Source organism: Coffea eugenioides, chromosome 6 (genome assembly GCF_003713205.1).
Source record: "Coffea eugenioides isolate CCC68of chromosome 6, Ceug_1.0, whole genome shotgun sequence".
NCBI classification, from domain to species: Eukaryota; Viridiplantae; Streptophyta; class Magnoliopsida; order Gentianales; family Rubiaceae; genus Coffea; species Coffea eugenioides.
The window spans coordinates 12,402,874-12,423,827 of NC_040040.1; the positions used below are offsets into that span (position 1 = coordinate 12,402,874).

Here is a 20,954-nt window from a genome sequence, read left to right on the forward strand (position 1 = left end):
CTGTTATATGTTAGCAAGGATGGATCAAGAAAATTAGCAAATCCAATCCTTGATTACCCTTTGCAAACAACAACCTTGACCATTTTGCGAAACATGCATATATCCACACGCAATATCATGGAAGGACTAAGATTCCTAATATTGTAATGACCAGATTATTGACGTCAAGGCATTGGTTAATGCAGCAAGAACATTAAGCTGATATCAATAAAACCCAATATTTAGTAATAAACATCAAGAAGTTCACAACAGATAATCCCCCTTTACGGGCATATAAGCGATAAAATTCGTGCACGGGCGCCAGCATCTAATTTACAAATAACACACACATTCGTTGCTAACAGACACAGAGACAAAAAGAACACATGAATGCTCCAAAGATTTTCAAATCCTCAGCTGCATATGCTCTGAATATCAACCTTAATTGCGATGACTGTAGCTAAATAGGTTCACCCAAGTCTTAAAAAACTTTTTTTGTCTCACATTGCGAACACATAGATGGTCTCGCACAGACCTGGGGCACTAAATTTAAGAGTGGATTCCATCACATCTACACATCCCAAGCCTCCATCTTCACCTTTCCAAACCTTAAACTTGACAACTGTCAGCTCTTCCGGGCATTCGTCCCGTTCATCTGCTTGGGAAACAAGACAAAAGTCACCTCCTCCTAGATCAACAAAATGAGAATTAGCACGGGGCCGTATGCCGTTCAACAAGGTCAGCCTTCTGGCAACTTTCCCACGAACAATCTCAAGAGCGACTACAGGGGGGTTGAAATAAGGCACGTTGCACAACAAGAAATCCTCATACAAGATGGCATCTTCAACAAATGGAAATGGAGGACCAATATCACCACCTAAAAAGTACTTATAATCTTCATGGCTTTCCATGAAAAAGTACTTTTCTTCAGAGCTCATAATATCACTATCATAGAAACCAGCAAATAAATCGCAAGCTTCCCATGTCCAATTTTCAGTGTCAAAAGCACACGAGCCAGCCTGATTTGAAACACATAATTTCTTATCAATAACCACGTATGAATAACCACTAAAAGTACATGGACACAAGAAAGGGGGGCCATCTAGACTAGTCCATTCATTTTTTGAAGGATCATAAACCTCAAAGACTGTTTCACGTCGTGCATAATCTACGATTGGGGGCCGAGAGAGGGCATAGATAAGACCACCAATTTCTACTACAATGGGCAAAAACTTCCCCCATTTCGTTGAGCTTCTTATACCAGAATGCAGATAACTTTTTCCTCCAAGAGGGAGATGCGTGAACCTCAACTCTCGGACCAAAGAATTTTGGTCAATACTGTCCTCGCCAAAAATTTCACCACCAACACCATAGAGAATACCTCCTGCACAACAAAAGCCCATAGCATAAGGTAAGGTCGCGTCACTCCATTCAACCACATCCTGGAGCCGATTGTCGTGCTCAGATGAACCGCCAGACAAATGCGATAATGAAACAGACTTCACAGCATACCACATTGGATTGAGAGGAAATACAACGGGCATAAAACACACAAAGAGATGCTTGTCAGGTTCGAATTTTTGCCTCTTTGGTATGGGTTGGGAAGATAGCATATCAGCTTCTTGTACACTCATGTTTAGCCTGACAAAATAATATACATATTCATTGATATATCATCTTCAACTCAACAAGCTATGCAAAGAAAAAGGACATAAAACTGCAACGAAAACTATCAAATGGAGGAACAAAAAAGAGTAACCATTAAACAATTGCTTATTCATCCACTCCATCAGACCAGATTAGATTTCAAAATGAAAAATTACATAAAAATAACCACCAAAAAAGAAAAAAGAAATCTACTTTGCTTGAAAGAGCTCGACAAAGGGACAAAGGCAAAATGCAAGAGTAACTGTCAACGAAAGAACAAACAAAAGGAATAAACAACTATATTATATTCGCTCTCTCATCTCCAAAAGAAATTAACTCAGATTTCCACAAAAGGTTGAAAAAAAAAAGAGTAAAATACCAGATAATAGAAAAGCAAACAAAGGAGAATACTTAAGCTGTAAAAGCTCAACTAAACGAGAAAATAAAACTGCAACAAGCCTATGCGTCAACGAAATAGCAAACAGGAATATCAGAAGTAAAATAACGAAAAAGGGTGTAACCAACAATATCAAATTCGCTCTCTGATCTCCTCCGTAACCAAGTCAAAATTTCACAAAATTAAAAATAAAAATATCAGATAATAATAGAACAGAAGGAAAAAAAAAGGAGATGCCTTTAGCCGGAAGAGGTCAAATAAAACGAAAAAAAATAAAAAACTATGCACAACGAAATAACAAACAGGAATATCAGAAGTTTGTTAGCAGATATCTTTACAATAATAAAGCTAAAGCGGAAGCAAATTGGGTGTGTTTGGATTAGAAAGCTTCGAAATAAAAAAATCTACTTCACAAATTTCAATCAACTTTTATCTTCGTAATCACCTTTTTATCTCACATACATCACATCATAAAAAGTGCTAAAAGTGCTTAATAATTATATCAAATAAATCATCTAAATAAACTCATTTCCAAACAAACTCATTGTTTTCACTTTTTTAGATTTTTTTTTAACTCTTCACCACCAATCACTTCAACTCAACCACTAACATACATAACCAATGAAATCCATATTTAAAACACAACTGATTACAGATAATTGTTTGATTTTCATGATATTTTGTTGTATTAACTCTTCTAATTTATTACTACTAAATTTTGTTGTCAAATAATGAAAGTTCACAGCTAAAGAAATTTTTTTTTTTTATATCACTTGCATACATATCGAGTGCGTGGATTACTAGTTTGAATCGATGGAAGACAATGGATAGATCTGAAGGTACCTCTTGCAGAAGCGGTTGAGTGGGGAAAAACAAAAGAAGGACGCTGATTTCTATTGCAGCTTTGAATTCCTAAATTTCCCCTTCCTCGGACTGACATGTTTTTACAAGCCGTCTGCCACAAGGACCCTCGCCCACCGCCTAAAGTTTATGGTAAGTTGTTGGGCTCCTTCTCCTTTTTCTGGATTGGGCTTTTTGCAGGGTCAAATGGCTTTTAATCCTCGGGATTATGACTTGTTAACTGAGTTGGATCAACCTAATCTTTACGGTCGGTAAAGCACTTTCCTGATGGAGTTTGCTCCCGATATGAAAGTGAATCGATCTTGTGAATGACTCTGTCAAGTGTCAGAAAAACAATCACTTGCCTTAGCTGAACAATAGTATTTACGAGGATATGATAATGTTTTTATTTGACACAAAAGATTCTAAACATGAGTTTGACAGTAAGGAAAAAAAACTTTAAAGTCCTCTCCTGATCACTCAGTATATCAATCAAATGACAAAAAATTAATCACATAAAATAGAATTATTCTCAAGATAAAGGGGTCTTAATTACTTTTAAAAAATCCATTAACTAAGATACAAAATAAGTACTTTGCCAAAAAAATAAATAATTTTTTTTCCTCTCATTTCCATCTCTTGGTGGCTAACTAGGGGTTCGTTTGGTTGGACTGAAAATGTTTTCCTAGGGAAAATATTTTCCATCGAAGTCATTTTCTTGGAAAATTACTTCATTCCCCATAATTTTCCAGTGTTTGGTTATTTAGTGAAAAATTTTCTAATATGTATGTTGATAGGTTGCAAATGTTTTTCTACTCTCAAAACATTCATTTCATTACAAGTTATTTTTAGTTTCTATCCATTATAATCATATTATCATTTTTATAAAATATTTATTCATATTACACCATGAATTCTTAAATGGAATTATTAATGAAGCTAATGAATTGGCTTTTCGTCTTTCTTTAGAAAAAATCATTAAGGGGTGAAGGGTCTCTTTTATCAAATTGGATGCTGCAACATTTTCTTTGTTGTTTCAAATTAGTGATACTAGAAAAAATTTGATAACCTCTGCACTAGAGGCAACATCTTTCGTGAAATGAACTAAACACATTTTTTGGTTCATTTTTCATTATTGCACTAGGGCTGGGAAAGAAGAGTTAAAAGTCAAGAAAACCTAGCCAAACAGTATTCTTTATTGGTATAATATCATGTCATTATGTTGTTCCTTTGAAAAAGCAGGGAAAATAAAAAAAATTGAAACCAAAGATGTCCAAAGAAAAATTAAAGCGAAAATGTTCAGCTTTAGAAAATAAAAAGTGATAAAAGGGAGAAGAACCTAAATACAGAGAATCCTATATAAGAATATAAATCAAGATTTCAGCTCCAGAATAAAAAAACTTATTCATTGTACAGACCCTTACAAAGTGTACATGTGTCGATTTCCTACAAGTGTTGGGTTTCTTGGATTTAAGTTTGGGAAGAATTATCAGAGATGGAGCAAGAGAAGACGAAGGGACGAGATAAGAAGAGGGAGGAAAGGTGATGTGTTCAACGGCGAACCTTCTAGAGATATCTCATCTACAAGCACTTTATTTATCCTTCGATCTTATTTCTCCTAATCTGAAGAGTACTTAGCTCATTGAAGGACGAGCCTTTAAGTCAAGGAAAACAACTTCAGTAATATCTCAATGGAAGTTGTTTTCCGTTGGCGGGAGGAAATCATTTTACCTGTGAAAATATTTTCATTGCTTTAAATCTCACCAAACACTGGAAGTTAGAAAAATCTTTTTCCGGAAAATATTTTACGGCGAAACAAACAGACCCTAAGGGTTGGGCTTTTGCCCTTTATCTTACTGCCGCCGGATAGTCTCACCTTAACGCTACGACTTCCATTATTTTTATTTTTGACAGTCATAATAACCAAAAAGAATATCTTTATTTTTTTTGTTGGAAAAATGATCGGTTTCATCCTTCACATTTCACAAAAATATTCTTTTCGTCCCTCACTTTTAAACTGAAGCAATTTCGTCCTTGACATTTAAAAACTGAAATTATTACATCTCTGAACCCAAATTTCAATCTGAATCAAACCACCAATCAACCTGATTACAAATTTTGGGGGTGTAATTGGTAGATCACTTGGTTAACTCAACTTGATATTCATGTGAAATTTAATGAACCTAAAAAGAAAAAAAAATTATAACATAAAAAAGAAAGATTAATTTTTTTTACATTATGATTGTATACACTGACGGTTTTATACACCTCCATATCATTTTAATTTTAATTTAAACACCAAATTTTATATTTATGATACACATCTAGATTCGCAAGCGGATATACTAACGGTGCATGAAAATATTTATCAAAAAAAAAAAAAATCTACTATTCCAAGACAAAGAATGGCCTTTTATGTTATAATTTTTATTTTTTTTGGTTTAATAAATGTCATGTGAATATGATGAAGTTGACTGAATTATCTATCAATGCTATTTTCGAAATTTATTACTAGGTTATTGGACGGTTTGATTCAGATTGAAAATTAGGTTCAGGGATGTAATAGCTTTAATTTTTAAATGTTAGGGACGAATTTGCTTCATTTTAAAAGTGAGGGACAAAAAAAATATTTTTGCGAAATATGAGGGATGAAACAGGTCATTTTCCCTTTTTTGTTTAATGAATTTCTAAAAAATTATTCCTTAAAACTATTTTCCAATAAAATTTTATTTGGTAAGAAAGCATTTCATCTTCCTAAATACAAGTTCAAAATTAGTATTATCGTGAATAAAGGTCACAACTAGGGATGTACGCGAGCCGAGCTACTCGCGAGTAGCTTGGTCAACGGCTTGGCTCGAACTCGGTCAAACCGAGTTCGAGCCGAGTTTCGAGTAGCTCGATTGGCGTTCGAGTTCGAGTTTCGAGTCTCAAATTTTTGGCTCGAGGCTTGTCGAGTAGCTTGTCGAGCTGAGCTATTTAAAATAATATATTTATAATTTAAATAATATATATGTATTATAATTATAAAATGACTATTATGGGTATAGGTTACGGAATTTACAATATACTCTTCTTTATAATAAAATTTTATAAGGGTAAAAAAGTAATAACATAATTATAAAAAATACCTAAAAAGAAAAAATGTCTAAAAAATGCCTCAGTTTTTTGGTCGAGTCGAGTCAAAAAACTTGATTAGACTCGGCTTGATAAGGCTTGACTAAGGGTTGAGCCTTATCGAGTCGAGTTTCGAGCTTAGAGCGAGTACATCGAGTCAAGTTTCGAGTATCAATTTTTTTGACTCGATCGAGCTCGAGCCTAGGGATATATGAGTCGAGTCGAGCTCGAGTATAGCACTACTCGAGTTTGACTCGGCTCGATTACATCCCTAGTCACAACGGCATGCAAAATAAACGAAAAAAATGTTAGAAACTATCACCGGGAAGTAGAAACCATGGGGTCCTCAATGGATACTTGTATGATTTTAATGCACGTTACATTGGGAGAAAAATTCCCAACATCCAAGATCCTTTGGCTTCCCTTTGTCTAAACTGTTATTAAAACAACAGGGAATCTTACTTTCTTTTGATTCGTTTAATTTGTCTTTCATTTTGGTCATTTTTTATTCGTTTTGTTTTTGTTTTTCCTTTTGTTCTGTTTCATAAATTTAGTTTTCGAATTCATGCTTAGTTTCCAAATTATTCAACTAAAGATTCTTTCTTGTTCTTCACTAATTTTTGAAATATATTCATAAGATTTAATTCAATATGGAAATTTGCTTCAATTGTTTATTTTCTTAGATAAAATTTAAAAGCTAGCACTGCATGAGTGGCTGTTAAAACAAGAACAGAAAATGACCTTGGGAATGTAATGTAATTACTAAGGGTCTCTTATTCTATTAATATTAATCTATAATAAATATGTGTCCGCAATGTCCGTTCTCTCATATTTTTTGGAATCGGTAACAGAATATGATCTAAGGGACTTGAACTAAATTTAGTCGTGTCTATATTCTTTGTATGACTATCTTATGTACTAAGGGATTATACAACTTATTTAATGTGATGCTATGAAATAAGACAATGAATTTATAAATATACATGAAGTTAGTCAAAATTTTTATGAATTTGACTAACTAATGTCCAATTTCTTAAATGGTCATTAAATTTTAATGGGGATATTTTTCAAGTAAACTTTATACAAAAAAATAAAATCTATAACCTTTCCAAATCAATTTTTGTTCCATGAGAAACTTTACTTCTAAATCGTAACTTAAAGGTTGGTATTACGTGAATAGCCCTCAACATTACTCGGAATTATAGTTATGTTTGTAAATAGAAGCAAGTCATTAATATTTCTAACAAAGGGCATTCTCGAAAAAAAAAAATTAAATCACTAAATCATATTGGTGCTTTTAATATAGTATAGATAATTATCAGAAAAAGTGGAATTTCTTTACCACTTTCATATATATATATATGACATCCCTTAGTTCTCATATCATTTCCTCGCAAGGAATAAGGCCAAAAGAGTTTGTTTCATAGTCATAAAACCAGCTCCTCTTTTCTCTCTATCTTACAGATAGTGTTAGCTACAATGATAACTGGAAAAGATATTTATGATGTTCTTGCAGCCATAGTACCCCTATATGTTGCTATGATTCTGGCCTATGGCTCAGTTAGGTGGTGGAAAATCTTTACCCCTGATCAATGTTCAGGCATCAACCGTTTTGTTGCTGTTTTTGCCGTTCCATTACTGGGATTCCATTTCATCTCCTCAAATGATATTTATGCAATGAATTACCATTTTATTGCTGCTGATTCGTTGCAAAAAGTCGTAATTCTTGGAGCCCTTTTCGTATGGCAGGCCTTTACCAAAAATGGAAGCTTGGAATGGATGATCACTCTTTTTTCCCTTTCATCTCTCCCAAACACTCTTGTCATGGGAATCCCTCTCCTTCGAGCCATGTATGGAGATTTCTCAGGGAACCTAATGGTTCAAATTGTGGTTATGCAGAGTGTTATTTGGTACACTCTTATGCTGGTCATGTTTGAATATAGAGGAGCAAAGCTTCTCATCTCTGAGCAATTTCCTGAAACTGCAGCTTCCATCACCTCTTTTCGCGTTGAGTCGGATGTTATTTCTTTAAACGGTCGAGAGCCTTTGCAGGCAGATGCTGAGATTGGTGATGATGGAAAGCTACATGTGGTGGTTAGGAGATCAACCTCGGCTTCCATGATATCTTCATTCAATAAAGGACTACATTCATCAGCCATCACTCCCAGAGCATCAAACCTGACTGGAGTGGAGATTTATTCTGTTCAATCTTCAAGGGAGCCAACCCCGAGGGCTTCGAGTTTTAATCAGACAGATTTCTATGCTATGTTTTCAAGCAAGGCTGGGAGTGCGAGTCCTAAACATGGTTATACAAATAGTTTTGGTGGGGAAGTATTTTCATTGCATTCCTCTAAGGGTCCTACACCAAGGACATCAAATTTTGAAGAGGAGATGATGAAGATTGGGAAGAAGAAGGGAGGAAGAAGCATGAGCGGAGAGCTGTTCAATAATGGATTAGCTTCATATCCTCCTCCAAACCCAATGTTTTCAGGGCCTGCCAGTGGACCTAAGAGAAAGGAAAGTGGCAGTGCTGCAATGCCCAACAAAGAGCTTCACATGTTTGTTTGGAGCTCCAGTGCCTCTCCTGTATCTGAAGCACATACCAAAAATGCAGTTAATGGAGATAATTCAACAGACATAGGGGCCATTGATCCTACTAAGCTTCAAGAGGATGTTGCTGCTTCAAGAGGTATACCAGAAATTATTGATCTTTGAAAAATAAAACTTGCAGTGCTTTGTGTCAACTAAAATGCGTTCATGCATATTTTGATAGGAATTGGAAGTCCAGCAGGGAAAACCAATGGGGATAGAGAGATTGAGATTGAGGATGCTTCAAAGTTTCCAGCAAATGCTTCTCCTTTCTCGTGCCACAAGAAAATAGATTTCGATGATGTAGCTGAGGCTAAAAAGCATCAGATGCCTCCTGCAACGGTCATGACTAGACTGATACTCATCATGGTTTGGCGAAAGCTCATCAGGAATCCCAACACCTATTCAAGTCTTCTTGGCCTCATATGGTCTCTCATTTCATTCAGGTTTCCATTTTTCTCACCCTTTTTTTACTCTGTTGCATTATGTTTTTGCTATTGCCATTTTTTTTTTTTTTTGGTGCGTGTGTATATATTTTTTTCTCTACATGTGTTTACAACTTTTGTAGACTAGGAAACTTGTAAAAAGTTACACCTATTCTTGATGCTAAAGTGCTTGTACTGTATACTTAAACTGGTGATTTTATTGGACAGGTGGAACATTCAAATGCCTGCAATTGTTAAGGGATCAATATCCATCCTTTCTGATGCTGGCCTTGGAATGGCTATGTTCAGTCTAGGTATTTCACTTTGATCACTCTAAGAAGTTCTCTAGTATCTACAGTATCATGTCTTACATACAAAGCTGATAACTAAGCTACTTATTTCTTGAAATTGAAGGCTTATTCATGGCTTTGCAACCCAAAATCATAGCCTGTGGAAAATCCGTGGCCACATTTTCAATGGCAGTTAGGTTCTTAACTGGGCCAGCAGTAATGGCAGCAACATCTATCGCCATTGGTCTCCGCGGAGTTCTTTTACATGTGGCTATTGTCCAGGTGATTTACACTTTTCATGACACTAAAATGCCAGAACTTCATTGCAAGACCAATCAAAATAACCGTACCATTTTCTTTTGATCAATAAAGATGAATTTGAAAAATTGTCTAGCTCTTCAAATATTCATCTAGTTGTCTTTGCCTTTTTTTTTTTTTTGGATTTCATTTTTCATGCAACGATGCATTCTTAATTTGGATATTCCCAACAACCATAGCTTAACAGTGGGTATCTCATGTGCCGGGTTGGTCATTATCATTTCTTTATCACGTAATGTTTCCTATGTGAACGTCATTTCCATGATGATTACTTAGGTTGGAGATTAGGCTGAATCTCCAACTCAACTTTGATTTTCTTGACTTTGCAGGCTGCTCTTCCCCAAGGCATCGTTCCCTTCGTATTTGCAAAAGAATACAATGTCCATCCAGACATTTTGAGCACAGCGTAAGTTTTTCCCTAGTCAACTTTTACGTACAAATTGATTAGCTCATCCATTTACATGCATAGTTGAAATGTGAATCACACACCAAAACAATAAAAACAATATATTAAGTAAATTGCTACAAGTAGTAATTAGAAGATTGAAATCTTTTGCAGGGTTATCTTTGGAATGCTGGTTGCTTTACCCATCACAATACTCTACTATGTGCTTCTTGGGCTATGAGTTTTTTCAGAATGCAGAAAAGGAAAAAGATTTTGTATCGATAAATCCAAGACAGCCTTTGTGAATCAACTATCCTATGGTTATAAAATATGCCATTGGATTCAGTGCGTGACTTGGAAACTATATGCTGCCTGCCTGCCTGCATGTTACTCTGGAATACGTTATAGAAATTGCTTCATTTTTAAGTAGTTCTTCACAGCTCCAAAGGGTCCTCCTCTTCTACTCCTAATCTATTCTTCTTTTTACTTTAATTGACTAAGTTAGGTTGCTAGTTAGGCAGAAAGTATCAATGTAGTATGTCTAGATGGAATGCTTAGAACTACTGTTGTATAATTTACTGCTTATTATCAATATGGAATGCATGCTTAGAACTCTGTCAATTTTCGACGCGGCCAATCACCATTTCTTCAACCTAATCTTATCCTTAGTACAGAATCTCCATTTTCGTATAGCATAAAAATTTGTTATTTACGTCAAACTGATTCGCATGTGATCGACTTGTGTTAGAAATTTGTAACTCAGTATCCCAATCACATGCAATACACAGTTCCAACATATATATATACAACTTGATGTAAAAAAAAAAACTCAACACACCTTAAACAAAGGTGTTTGCGCCCTTTTTCTTTTGTCAATTACTAGATTTGATACCCTAAAAAAGTCAAACGAGGTGGGTTTGAGTTGAAGATACTTCAAAGAGTTCCAAATAATTGTACTGCATCCGAATTTTTTAAGGATGAAATTTAACAGTAGAAACATTTTTTATTCCGGCAATCTTGGCTTTGGTACACCGGCTAATTAAGTTCAATTCATGTGAATGCTTAAATAGGGAACAGATGAGACTGCCTTCAATGCTTGCTCAAAACTCACCTTTTGATTTTGAAATGCTTGTTTGTAGATTGTGATGTCTCTTGATCTAATTTAATGGTTTGTCATGTGCGTCAATGGATTAGGAAACTGGGGTTTAAGAGCTATGAATCTAACCCTCCAAAGTCATTTTGTTCTTAATTGTTCTCATTCGGACGCAAAATGTCAATTTGTTCAGACATGCATGTTTTCTTTGTCTAGTTGTTGGACTTGGAACACTCCTTCAAATCTATGCTCAAGATTCCATTTTACTTGGTTCCATATTCAAGAACTCAAAAGCAAGTGGAATCATTTAATTTAGTACACCTCACCAGCCTGATCGGATCTATGTAAATCATAATATGTTGGACTTGACGGTATGATGCAGTCAAAGAACGAGGGCAGATGACGACCATTAGAATTTGATATGAATATTTCTTTCAGAGTTAACTTTTCCCTAGCTAGGTCATTTGCATTTACACTGCTGGTGTAAAATGCTAGTCTACGTACATGTATTAACAAGATTGGATTAAACCATTCTCCACAGATTTCCCTTCACAATATCTCTATCATTCCAAGTTGTTCTTTTGTGACAACCGAACAAGAACTCTGGCAAGCAATTTCTCGAATTCACTGCAAATATATTGAAGGCATCCATCACCGTTTAGCGCACGATATCTTGATAAACAACCATCAGTATGTTCAGTTGCTAGCTAATTTAGGTCTTTGAATTCCGTTGATATAGTAATATAGAAGGAAGATTAATAATGTTTACCTTTCCATGACTACAACATACAAACTAAAAGATCAAAAGGCGCATAAACATTTAGAAAACAAGACCCTGATTTGACAGGAGGAAAAGGAAGAGATCGAAAAGAAAACAGAATTCCCACCGTACAAATTTCAGTTGCATGCTTTTGGCCTAGGGATAATTTCATTCTTTTTCCTTTTTTTTTTAAATTTTTTGCCAATAAAACTGTAGAACTATCACTATTTCCTCTAATTTTTATATAATCAAATATCGAACTAGTGATTTTTTTGACGAGTTAATTTTATATGTAATCCAATGTTTTTTATGATCTATGTTTTCTATTTTTTGGTATTAAAATTAACAATAAATCAAAAAATGGCCCAAAAGCACTACTAAATTATGATAATTTCACTACTCCAAAAATTCATAAATTTTAAATGAATTATTTCAACATTTTCTTTTCTATCTTATAAATCCAAATCAATAATAAAATACCATCAAAAGTATCATATCATAGTAATAAAATTATTATTATAGCTGTTTATCAAATAGTAGATATGGACATGAAAATTTGGCAACTTTTCCTTATAATTATACAAAATAATCTTATAATTGTATAGGAAAATAAATTAAAACTCATTACACAAGCACATTTTTGGGTATTTATTTAAAAAATTGACCAAGTCAATATTATTTTAAGGTTTTGTTAATTAAACTATCAAATCAAGGGAGGTAAGTATAACTTTTCAAACTATAGAAAAGCTCAGTACAACTGTCATAAACCTCAGGGGAAGTTTATGAAATTATCCCTTCGGCCTAAGTTATTACGTGCACATTGAAAGGTCAAACCTAGGCGGTCGTGCCTATGCATTTACACCGGCTAAATAGTAAATGCTCTACTCAACTCATTCACAAGCTTATGTATTCTTAATTCTCTCAAACGTAGGAGTTGTTGAAACAGAAGTACTTTTACTTTTTTGAATTTTTATTCTATTCTAAAGTTGCCAGCATATTCTGGAAATGGGATTTGAAGCTAAAGCAGATGCTTTAAATACAAAACCTAAGAATTAAGACTGTCTATTGAAATTTAAAAGAGCATTTGCGTTATCTTTGCTTTGTGTGGTGGTGCTTGACCTAATTCTAATGTTTTTCTAGCTAGCAGATTAGGGTTGTAATCTGATCGTACAATTGAATCATTAAGTGTAACATTACGCTTTTAAGAAAACTAATGATGGGTTTAAGAACAAAAATAAAACTAAGCAATGAATGAGCTTCAAATTATAACTTATCCGAATTCTTACCGTTAACCTCAGTGGCTGGAAACAGTACATGTGCTAGTGTTCCTACTTCCTCATAGATTGATCCAAAATTGAGGAGGCCAGCACATTCTTCTCCTCCTGCAGATTTCAAGAAACGCGGAAATGAACCGTTGCAGAACCCCAAAAATTCACTTCAGTTTATGCAAGTAATCAAAGCAGGTGTATTTTATTGGAGTCTAAGTTGTGATATATTGAACCTCAAACAAAGAAAAAAAAAAAAGGGATCTATATGGTTTTGTGTTATTGTTGTAACGCAAACTTCACAGCCTCACGTGGACAGCCAACAAGAGAATGCTGGTTGTTCTTTTTTTTATTCACTCAGGCTCACTTTTTTTTTATAAATAAATAGATAATGCAGTTAGTTAGCAGATAGTTGCAGAAGTGCATATGTGGATTTTCTTTGATTTCCTGCCATCTCTGGGAAAATGAACAAGACTTGCTCTAGTCCCGGCAGAGGACAATATGCAACTATTGACAGCAAATGCAAGTGATCTTCTGGTTCGGTGCCTTTTTATGGTACTTGAAACTTTTTTACTTTTCCCACCGTCAACTCACCAGTTCTGATCATTGTCGATCTGTCTGGATCAGGTTGGCAATACAGGCACTACTGCTTGTCAGAGGAGACAGAAAAAAGTAGTACCATCTTCTGCTTCCAAGGCAGTGATTGATAATGAAAGTGATTAATTAGCTGCCATGAACTTGACATCGACTATCACCAGCAAAAGACATAACATGGTCTCGTTATCATCATAAAATTTAAGCATGATAATATCTAGCCAACAGAATAATTCGAAACAAAAGCATACCAACAATATCCTTTGAATCAGACAATGATTCATGGAAGATGTTATCAGTCACCATCAGTTTCTCTTCAGAAATGAGGTGCACCACCAATCATTGGTTAGGATACGCGAATGGCCCAAGTAATTGAGCCCATCCTACTTGGAAAACACACCTCAAGTTTATGGTGCGCCGCATTTCAAACATGGCAGAAATCGTTGCAAAATCAAGACCGTCACAACAGGACTCAAATACAATTAAGATTTAAGAAAAGAAAGGGAAAGAAAATGTTGTAATTTAGTCCAAGAAGGCCTCAAAGCTACATGTACACATATTGTGATCCTTTGAAGTAATCAAAGAGCATATACAAACCACCCTCCCGAGAGGCTTCCCCATATGACAACCATTGCATGCTGTCCAATGAAATAAGGGTATTACATGGTTAGCTGTCAAAAGAAAAAAAAAAATCACAAGGCAATTCTACTCCTGATAATGTGTAGGGCTCCATGTTTGTATAGAGGGAAAAAAAAAATCATCTCCAGGGTTTGCTAAATCTCTTCTGGTTAGTATACAGGTTTAGACATGTTCCTCGCCATAGGTTTCCTCATGGCCATCTCCGTTTTCTTTGCTCAGCTTAGATTTTGGTAACAAGAATGAAGACTGTCTGGAAGACGTTATCACTGATTGTTGCTGGGAATGTAAATTAAGGTATGTGTAGAAAGACATACCCCCAAGAGCAAACATTGCTCCCAAAATACTAGTAAGTCCTGGGTTAGAGCCAAATATGAGGAAGCCACCAAGAAGAATAACACATGTTTTGAACTGTCCAAGGACCACATGGGTGGTTGCAGAAGTAGCCCTGTGTTAGTGTTGGGAGAGGAAGAACGCACAATTAGTCACAAATAACACATATGTCCAAACAAGTAAACCACATGTTTTTGTTTTTTCAACCAAAGCTAAAGCCAAAGCCAAACAACAAATCTAATAAGAAATTTTAACAGCTAAAGCCTGATAAAAGTTTTATCGTCGCCTTAAACTGTGTCAGCTAAAGCAGTCAAATTGTAGGAGGAGTTTGCAGAAGTAAAATCAAAACTATAAGCATCACTTACCCAAGTGCCAAGGCACCTGACCACTGAAGCAAGAAACCAAGAAAAGCAGAACCACCAATAATTGCAGAATTATGAAAGTTCCAATTAAAGGAAAGGACCCCAGGTGGATCAAGTGAAGGCATCATCATCAGCAAAAAGAACAAAGTGATAGGTGTCGTCTTCCACATCAACCTGCACATTTATCTTATCTGAAAATATATTCTTATAATAGATTGTCGAAGAACAAACACAAAGAATTTTTTTTAAAAAAAAAATTCCAAGGCCCTAGGTTTTTGAAAATTTTTGCCACAGAAATGAAGAAACCAATTCAACATAGAGATTATGATAATTTTTTCTTTGGTAACAGCAAACAATGATTACAGCTCAAGAGCTGATCGTGATACAAATAAAAGAAGAAACAGAACTTGAAACCTTCTAACAACTTCAGAATAAAAACCAAAGCAAAGTAAGATTATTTTGGCCAATGATGTTCACAAGTAATTACTTTTGCACAGAGAAATTTTGGACACTAATGACAAACCAAATCTCATGAAAATTTAATTTGTTTGGATGAAAAGCAACAATTATAACCGCTTGAAACAAACAATCCTAAAGTTCAACACAAAGAAAACAAAGAAAAAGAAAAAGAGACTAAACAGAGATTTAGCAGGATTATGTAGCATACGCCATAGCAGTCCAGTTCTCCTGTTGCTGAAGATTGGACCAAAGTATCTTATTGATTGCACTAGGTATTATCCACGCCAATGCAACACAAGCACCAAAAAGATGAAATTGAAGATCGGTCACGGTTGCAACAGAAACGCCAATAGAAACTACAGCAAGTGCAAGAACCTGGCGAGAAAATCAAGAACTAAAACCTCAGCAAAAGATATGGAAAAAAGTTTTCTAGGTAATACAAGTGTACGAGCACATGATGCATCCAATGCAAGTGGCTACAACTTCTTCTTGTAATAAAGGTGAGAAAAAGCTACATGCCATCTCAAGTGCCTCCAAAACAAAACTGAGATGATGCTGACAAACTCCACAATGTAATTGAATGTTAAAGCTCACAATTAAGATAAATCTGAATTGCAATCAAAATAACCAGAGGAAAAAGTTCAAAATTACTTAATTGACGTAAAAGGCATAGAGAGAACGAAAGGACTTGATAAAAGCAAATTGATATAAACTCTAATTTAACTGAATCTAGGAAAATTGTTTGCAAGTTCACCAAAAAAATGCAGACGTTACTTAAACATCATGAATGAACTCTTGCACATCAAAGGTCATTAACATATAACTCTAGCCAAGGGAATCCTCAAAGGTGGGAGCAATGACTCGTGCAAACAAGTAAAATATGGTCTGATGACAATCAGCAACATTTTGGTTCTTTTGAATCATTATGTTTGTGAAAAAAGAATATTTCTACAATGCATATCCGTAAAGTAGAGTTGAACTGCAAGTAGGAGTTATCAATCTAAAGAAAGCTCAAACTTCCTTTCGATCACTGTTTTAGAATTGCAAGTAAACACATTGCAATCTTCAATTCCCTTTGGAAGCAAATACATCACATTCTAAAGTCATACATTTTCATGTTCAAAATTTTAGGTCTTGGTTTTTAATGTCCAGCCTCAACAAATTCATTTGCTAAACAAGCAATTTAGTTGTTTCACATTTTATCAGCATTCTAAGTGAAAAACTGTTTAGTCTTCTCCATTTCAAATGCACACAATTAGCATTTTTCTAAACTAAAATCCTGAAAGAGAACCCAGGACTACGTTTGGTCCTATCGAAGGACTACATTATAGCAACAAGAATCTACCTTCAAGAAAGAGATCCTTTTGCTGAAGAGTATGAACTCAGCTAACACAATTGCTGGTGTGACTGCAATCTTAGCCATCTGATAAAACCCAACACTGAAAATATGCATTTTGATTAAGACTTAAACAAGTGAAAGGCATGATTACTGAGAAAGTAGATAATATATATTGCAACCTTACCTATTATACTTCAAGCTAACATTTGCAAGACCAGTTGAGAGGGACATAACAATACCAAGAGACAATAGGGAAGAATATTTAGTTGACTTTGGTGGTGAAGATAGAGAAAGAATGGATAAGGCCTTCAGAACAGCCATGATCAACCAACTACATATGTAGTGTATAAAGCTTAGAAAAATTGGATAATTAAATCCAACTTTAACAAGCACCTGTAAAATTCATCAGACAAAAATGTAAAAATAATAACCAAAAATATATTGGAATTGTACATCAATCTGATTCATGGGAGAGGAAGAGTTGACCAACCAACTTGTTCATCAAAATTATACTGACAGACACCAAAAAGTTAAATGCAAGAGCAACAGGAGGCCCAAGTGATGTCTGCTGACGCTTCCCACCTCCTAACGACCTTAACTTGCTAAATAAAGAGGATCGCACTTCCTCCAATGCTCTTCCTACATATGTTGCAATCAATGTACATTTATATGAGAAATTTTCAACAAAAAAAAAATCTCATAACAACCATACAAAAGTGCAAATTTTTGGATTAGTAAAGAGGCTTAGAAAGATGCCCTGTGGAAACTATGGTTCTGACCAGCTATGAATTTAGGTCTAAGAGTAATTTTCACAGATAAACTATCAAAGCATAGAGTATACATAGTTCTTATTGCAGCTAGGAACTAAAATCAGGAATGATTAAGCAAATTTCAGCTAACTACTAGCATCAACCAAAGAACACATAAGTTTCACAAGAATTTCTAAACAGGTTCTTCTCTGAAAAAGGAAAACAGATATTCCTTCACATAATATTTACATAGTTGATTAGAAAACAGAAAAGGAGGGGGTCAAGTTCTTAAAGTCCATTTCAACTACATGTCTCACATTTTCAGTCCACAAATAGCTAGTAGTAGTGATGCATCAGCATCAGTAAGAACTCACTCTTACTGAGTAGCATACAATATGTTGACAATGAGACCTCCCACCTCAACCACGGAAAAATATAAATAATAAATAAGTAATAAATAAAATAAATCAGAAAAAAATGCTGAAATAGTTGCTAGGCCTTAATTGAGTAGCACACGATATGTTGACAGTGAAACTCCCCACCCAACCATCCTGATCAAACTTGTATTTTCTTAAACAACGAAAAAGTTACATATGTTAACAATTAACCCCGCTAACACAAAAGTCTAGCAACTATCTCAGACGAAAATGAAGCACCAAGTGAAGATGAAAAACTTTTAAATATGCATGTCAAATGGATGAAGCAAATTATAATAGTTGCATTCCCAAAACTATGAATGGTTTCATCTAACTTCAATACAGTAAAAACTAGCCGTTTCATACAATTCATCCTGTGACCTGAAGTTACCACATAAAATTGGTTCTCAAAAGAGATGAAAATGGCATAAAATTGGTTCACTTTTTGAAGCCTCGTCTTCGAACTATACTACTAAATGAACATTGCTTTAGTCAATCAATATCTTCGCTCAAAGCAAACTCATTTCCTAACGTGCTTATTAACCAAGCAGCATAACTTTCAACACGCCAAAAAAATGGAGCTCTTTTACTCATTTTCTTGAAGATCAGTCATATTAATTTAATCATAGAAATTTTTTTTTCTCCAATTAGTAAGTAGATGTTAAGTGCTAACTGCAATGCCCATATAAAACAAAACTTCTGAAAAAACGCGAAAAGAAAAGAAGAAAAGAGGAAAGAAGAAAGCTTTGATTTTTATTTTTTAATTTTTCATTCTAATCTTTGCTAAAACAGAGCATATTGGCAAAAACCCGTAGAGTCAAGTCAAAGAAAAATGACAAAGACTGCATACTCGCAATCAGAAATGCAAGCAAAAGAAACCAGAAACAGAGAATCTCTTCAAAAAAAAAATTTATATATATATATAAATCAAAAGAAAGGAAAAGAAAAGGGAGTGAAGTAGAAGAGTACCTCTTTCACCAGCGTCACTGTCCTTGCGCTTGAGAATTTTTCTGACATCTTTTCTGATCAGAAAGCCCAGCATTTCTCCCCCCCCACTGATGTAATGCAGATTCACAGCATTCGATTTTTCAGAGCTTTTCTTCTTTGGTGCTTGTTATACAATTATTATATTCAGATGGGAATAAACCAAGAAGGGGAAAAACAACGAGAGGATACAAAGTAGCTTCTAATAGTACTACTACTACTACTAAACATCCATTCTAGATTATATTCTACTATACTGAAAAGAAGAACTGAAAATGCGTAAAAGGGTGTGCGTCTGAAAGTAAAGGGCTGCTAAAAGATAAGAGCTTGGAGAGAAAAATGAGTAGCGACGAGAGGATTTGGCGGAGAGATTTGGGGGAAGTGATTGGTACAACAGATGAAGCGTGAAGTACAAGTCGCACTAAAGATGACGGATGAGTTTAGATTTGAGAAAAATGAGGAAATCACGGGACAGAAAGATGGACCTCATCACTCAGCACCGACCGACACTTAAATCAGACTAAATTCAGAGAGAAAGAGAGAGAGAGAGAGTGTGTGCGTGTGAGGAGTCAGGAGTGTAGTGTAAGTGTAGTGGTAGTTTACGGCTTTACCTTTGCCTAGTAGTGGGGGAGACTGAGAGTCCAAGTTGCAGTCAGCGGCTTAAGTTTAATTAAGGTAGTTTGTTACAAGCAGACAATGGTTGATACCCACACAGGCTTCAACTCTACACTACTCTTGGGGCTGCCAACTGGACTTTCGTTCCAAGCAATGTGGACCACCCACATTTCTGGTTCCTTGTACATTTCGTCCATTTTCTTTTCTTTTCTTTTAAGGGATATTTTCTTTTCTTTTTAAGGGATAACTCTGTTTGGATACTGAATATTATTTAAAATAATTACTGTAATATTTTTTTATAATATGATGTATGTGAGATAAAAATATGATTAAAAATATAAAAGTATGAGTTGAAAAATATGTTTATGATACAAACGAAATATTATTTAAAAAAATGGAATATCCAAACAATATTTTAACCGAGTTTCAAACCTATAAGTAACCCAATGGGTGTTAAGAGTTAACTTTGGTGCGAATTAGTAGAATCTAACCTCTTCGTTTTGATGTTCTGCATTAGTGAAAGAACTGAAATTGATTTTTCTCACGTTAGGTCTATATATATGTACATATTTTTTTTTTTGTAATTGGTCAGTTGGTAATTATTGATGTTCTCTGAGTCAGCAAAATGGAGGACAGACATGGAACCGAGTCAACAAATTACACCTTGAAAGAAAGATTTTATTACCAATGTCGATGAACGCCGGACCCCCTCATATTTGAGCATTTAAACCCTAACCCCCCCCCCCCCTCCCTCCAAAACAAACACAAAAACACAAAAAAAGGGTCATCATTTAAGTAAACAAGTTCTTTTGATTGGTGATTACTTTACCTTACCCTACACATTCACATATGGGGGATTCCATTCCAAGCATAGATAATCATAGAATAGATAAGAACCAAGGAAGAATATATAGTTGATTGACTCAAAGAAAGGTCTTTTGTGCTTATCATCACATCCTACATTAAGCCACCAAATTTATCTTTTCAAGATAATACCATATCCCATCTTGACCTTCGATTTTTCTGCTTCGGGTAGTAAGTATTTTATTCAGTAAACCGTTTGAAAGTTTTTACTATGCAAAGTTTTAGAAATAATGGTTGGAGGCGTTGTTCATGAAATTATTGGAGTCATATAGCCTATAGGCGGATCAACAATAGATTACGCAAACGGAGAGGCATTGGACAACTGTAGGGCTGTCCGTTCCCGCTAATCATAGCTCAATCAAAGGAGGAAAAAAAAGAAAAGAAAAGGGAGTCACGTTATAAAAGGTTATCAAAGGTGGACAATCAAGAGGAGGGGTCGATTGGCTTATGTGATAAGAGGAATGAATTGTAAATAAAAAATTTAAAATTTAAAATCTCTCA

At 34.9% G+C, this 20,954-nt stretch overlaps 3 protein-coding genes across 4 annotated transcripts; 1 reads left to right on the plus strand and 2 right to left on the minus strand.

Annotated features, from left to right (window-relative positions):
* Nucleotides 1-222: 222 nt before the first annotated feature.
* LOC113773130 lies at nt 223-2,945 on the minus strand. The gene is made up of 2 exons (XM_027317677.1): nt 2,867-2,945; nt 223-1,620 (listed from the first exon to the last, which is right to left on the minus strand). The coding sequence occupies exon 2, from the start codon at nt 1,611-1,613 to the stop codon at nt 480-482; it is 1,134 nt and encodes a 377-aa protein (XP_027173478.1). The 5' UTR covers nt 1,614-1,620; nt 2,867-2,945; the 3' UTR covers nt 223-479.
* Nucleotides 2,946-7,456: 4,511 nt separating this feature from the next.
* On the plus strand, nt 7,457-10,225 carry LOC113776283 (auxin efflux carrier component 2). 2 transcript variants are annotated; one of them, XM_027321406.1, is made up of 6 exons: nt 7,457-8,666; nt 8,766-9,012; nt 9,220-9,305; nt 9,406-9,563; nt 9,929-10,005; nt 10,159-10,225. In XM_027321406.1, exons 1-6 carry the CDS (start codon nt 7,457-7,459, stop codon nt 10,223-10,225), a joined length of 1,845 nt encoding a protein of 614 aa, XP_027177207.1. The 2 variants fall into 2 exon arrangements, with proteins under 2 accessions (XP_027177207.1, XP_027177208.1); XM_027321407.1 differs by having other exon boundaries at nt 8,769-9,012.
* A 3,959-nt stretch (nt 10,226-14,184) lies between these two features.
* LOC113775203 (nucleotide-sugar uncharacterized transporter 2-like) lies at nt 14,185-19,548 on the minus strand. Its single transcript, XM_027319977.1, has 7 exons — nt 18,960-19,548; nt 17,316-17,464; nt 17,010-17,218; nt 16,832-16,925; nt 15,695-15,861; nt 15,031-15,201; nt 14,185-14,780 (listed from the first exon to the last, which is right to left on the minus strand). Exons 1-7 carry the CDS (start codon nt 19,030-19,032, stop codon nt 14,498-14,500), a joined length of 1,146 nt encoding a protein of 381 aa, XP_027175778.1. The 5' UTR covers nt 19,033-19,548; the 3' UTR covers nt 14,185-14,497.
* Nucleotides 19,549-20,954: the final 1,406 nt, after the last annotated feature.